Source organism: Trichechus manatus, unplaced genomic scaffold (assembly GCF_000243295.1).
Source record: "Trichechus manatus latirostris isolate Lorelei unplaced genomic scaffold, TriManLat1.0 scaffold00111, whole genome shotgun sequence".
In the NCBI taxonomy this organism is placed as follows: domain Eukaryota; kingdom Metazoa; phylum Chordata; class Mammalia; order Sirenia; family Trichechidae; genus Trichechus; species Trichechus manatus.
In genome coordinates this window covers 6,492,855-6,495,885 of record NW_004444047.1, presented here as the reverse complement: position 1 = coordinate 6,495,885, position 3,031 = coordinate 6,492,855, and the positions used below count along the sequence as shown (strand labels likewise).

Genomic DNA, 3,031 nt, shown 5'->3' with positions numbered 1-3,031 from the left:
TCAGTGCTCAGCCCAGAGCAGACCAGGACGGGAAGCAGCGCCCCCTCAGAGCTCAGCTCAGAGCAGCCCAGGATGGGGAGCAGCACCCCGTCAGTCCCCAGCTCAGAGCAGACCAGGACGGGGAGCAGCACCCCCTCAGTGCTCAGCTCATACCACCTGTCTGACCACGGCCACACGCAGATGAACTGTCCACTGCCCCATGTCCCTCCTCAGGAACGATGCGGCCAGACCCACCGTGTGCCTCATATAAGTGCGAGATCGCCCCCTACTGCTCACAAATCCTGCCAGACCCACTCTCTGAAGGGCACTGTGAGTGCCCACACGGCCCTCACACGCCTGGGCTCAGGGTCCTGGGGGACCCAACCTGAGGGCTGGCTGCGGGGAGGGTGAGCTCGACCCCAGCCTCCCTTTTGCTCTGGCTCTACTGTAGGGTCCTCCCACCAGGCGTCTGATTTCTGGCCACAGCCAGTTGGGGCCACCTACAGCACAGGAGAGGGACATGCCAGCCCTTCCAAAGCCCAAAGCAGAAGACACCCCGCAGGTACTGCATCTGGCTAGAACTGTCCTGAAACTGCAGGCCGGCAGGCACACGACGCTGGTCACACATAGGGCCCAGGAGCAGAACCCCAGAGGAGCTGGAAGAAGGAAGGGCCGTGGCCGGCTGCCGCCCCGGGGAAGGGGCCTCCTGTGTGCACACCTCCACACCCCCAGGATGCCCTGACTACACGCCACCTACGCCGGGCACCACTTCAGGAGCTGGACACAGGCGAGAACAAGGCGGGCACGCACACTGCAGACTGGCGGGAGGAGGCTGACAATCTAATCTGCCCTGTACTGTCTAAGAAAGAGAATCCGAGCATGGGGGAAGGGTCAAGAGTGCTGGAGTGGGCTGTAATTTTAAACAGGGCAGCCAGGGCAGGCCTCCCTGAGGTGGTCCCATTGGTTGAAGACTTGAAGGTGATGGGAGAGGGTGCCAGACAGAGGGAACAGCAAGTGCAAAGGCCCCGAGGCAGCTGAAGAGAGCAAGGAGGTCAGTGAGCAGGATGGAGGGAGGCCAGGAGGCAGAGGAGGGCACGACCTGGCCCTGAAGGTGAAAGGACCACCTGGGCACTCTGCAGGGAGACTAATTAGGAGGAGACCATGCCACCCAAGGGGAGAGGCCTGGAGGATAAGAGGAAACTGGCTGTGGGTGTCAGAGAGTCAGGGTGGTCCAAAGTCTCTGCTCAAGCCCCAGCTGATGTGATGTGAGCTGAGACAGCGAGACTGTGGGCACAGCAGGTTTCTGCTCTGGGCTTGGAGTGTCTGTTAGTGACATTGTGCAGGCAGCTGGGCGTACAAGTGTGGGTCCGGGAGAGGCCTGGCCAGAGATGTGCATCTGGGAGTTATCAGTGCTCAGGGAGTCTTGAAAGTCACAGAAGAGATGAGGATTAAGAGGTCAAGTCCAACCCCTGGGGAAGACCAATCCTTAGAGGTTACCTGGAAGTAGAGGAGTCAGCACAGGACCAAGAAGGAGTGGCCAGGGGGTGGGGTGTCAGGAGAGTCTCCAGAAGCCACAGGAACCAAGCGTTTCCATGTGTCAGCTGGGCCAGGTGATGCTGTGGCATCACATACGAGAGGTATGAACCGGACACTGGATTCAACAGGGTCAAGGGCATTTCAGAGCAGGGCATGCAGAAGTTTGTGACATCAGTATACAGGAGGATGAAGATGTTTTGGAAAGGAGGAAAGTACTGGATAAACTATAAAACCATATATTGTTTAAAACCCACCAGATAGCTGAGGACTCAGAGCAAGTCTCAACTACATTCCAGAGAGGGATGAGCCCTTTCTAGGAGGCGTGTAGCAGTCACTGGGTAGAGGAGCAGACCCGTCACAGGTGGGAGCACTTTACAGGAGCAAGGAGAGGCCAGCTGATCTTTTAACGACTCTGAGGGGGGTCTGATCTGAAATCCCGAGAAGACCCCAGCACAGAGCCAGCACTCAATGCCTGTAAACTCTCCTTCATAAGATTTTTACTGAGTATTTGGTGAAAAGCTGGGGGAAGAGCTGAAAAGGAGAGAGAAGGAGGAAGAGACTGAGCTTTTTCACTGTGCAGAAAGCTAGGGGCTGAGCAGGAAAAGCTGAAAGAGATCTTGTTCTCTCATGGTGCTTAAATCTAAAGTCCTGGTGCTATCTGAAATTAATAGTGAATGTAAATGAAATAAAGCTACAGGCCAGCACAACCCAATCCAACAAACCTCGCCTTAGGTGCCGGACAGAGCAGAAGGGACCTTTTGGGGACTATTATTATTTACTCTTGTTTCTACTGTTCTTTTATATACATAGGGTCGTTATAAGTCGGAATCGACTCAACAGCAACGAGTTTTTTTGGTTTGGTTCTTTTATACACCACGTCTGGCACACAATATTTGTATTTAATAATATGCACAATAAAAATCATGAAACGTGTGAAAAAGCAGAAAATGTGACCTCCCCCCCCAAAAAAAAATTAAGGGAAGGAGACCTTCAGGTGACCCAGGCTGTAGAATTAACTGACAATTTTAAAATAAATTGTAAATACGTTCAAGAGATTACAGGCAAATAAAGACGTAATAGGGTAACAGGGGAAATGAAGAGGAATCCCAGCAGAGAAATGCAACACTAAAAAAAGGCCAAACAGAAAACTTAGAATGAAACAATATCACATCTGAAATGAAGAATTCACTGGATATGCGTAACAGAAAAGAAAGAAACATCAGTGAACTCAGAGACAGGTCAGTGGAAATTATCCAGCTAGAACATAGACAGAAAAAAGTAGCAGTGAACAAATAAACCAAAAACAAGGAAAGAACAAAAGCAAGGATTAGAGACCTGAGATAATAATAAATGCTCTAAACTATGTGGGACTGGAGTCCCAGAAACGAGGAGACAAGTAAAATGCGAAAAAATAGACATGCAAAAAGCTAATAGCTGAGAATTTTTCAAAATCGATGGAAGATGTCAAACCATAGATCCCAAGAGGCTCAGAAAACCTCAAGCAGGGTAAATACAA

The 3,031-nt window shown here is 51.3% G+C and overlaps 1 protein-coding gene across 1 annotated transcript in view; it reads right to left on the bottom strand.

The window, feature by feature from the left end:
- CTBP1 (C-terminal binding protein 1) overlaps window positions 1–3,031 on the bottom strand; it is a 43,429-nt gene that overhangs the window by 8,666 nt on the left and 31,732 nt on the right. The window contains exon 4 of the mRNA XM_023738002.1: window positions 295–479. Within this exon, the coding sequence (XP_023593770.1) occupies window positions 295–479 (185 nt within the window). The remainder of the gene's footprint in view (window positions 1–294; window positions 480–3,031) is intronic.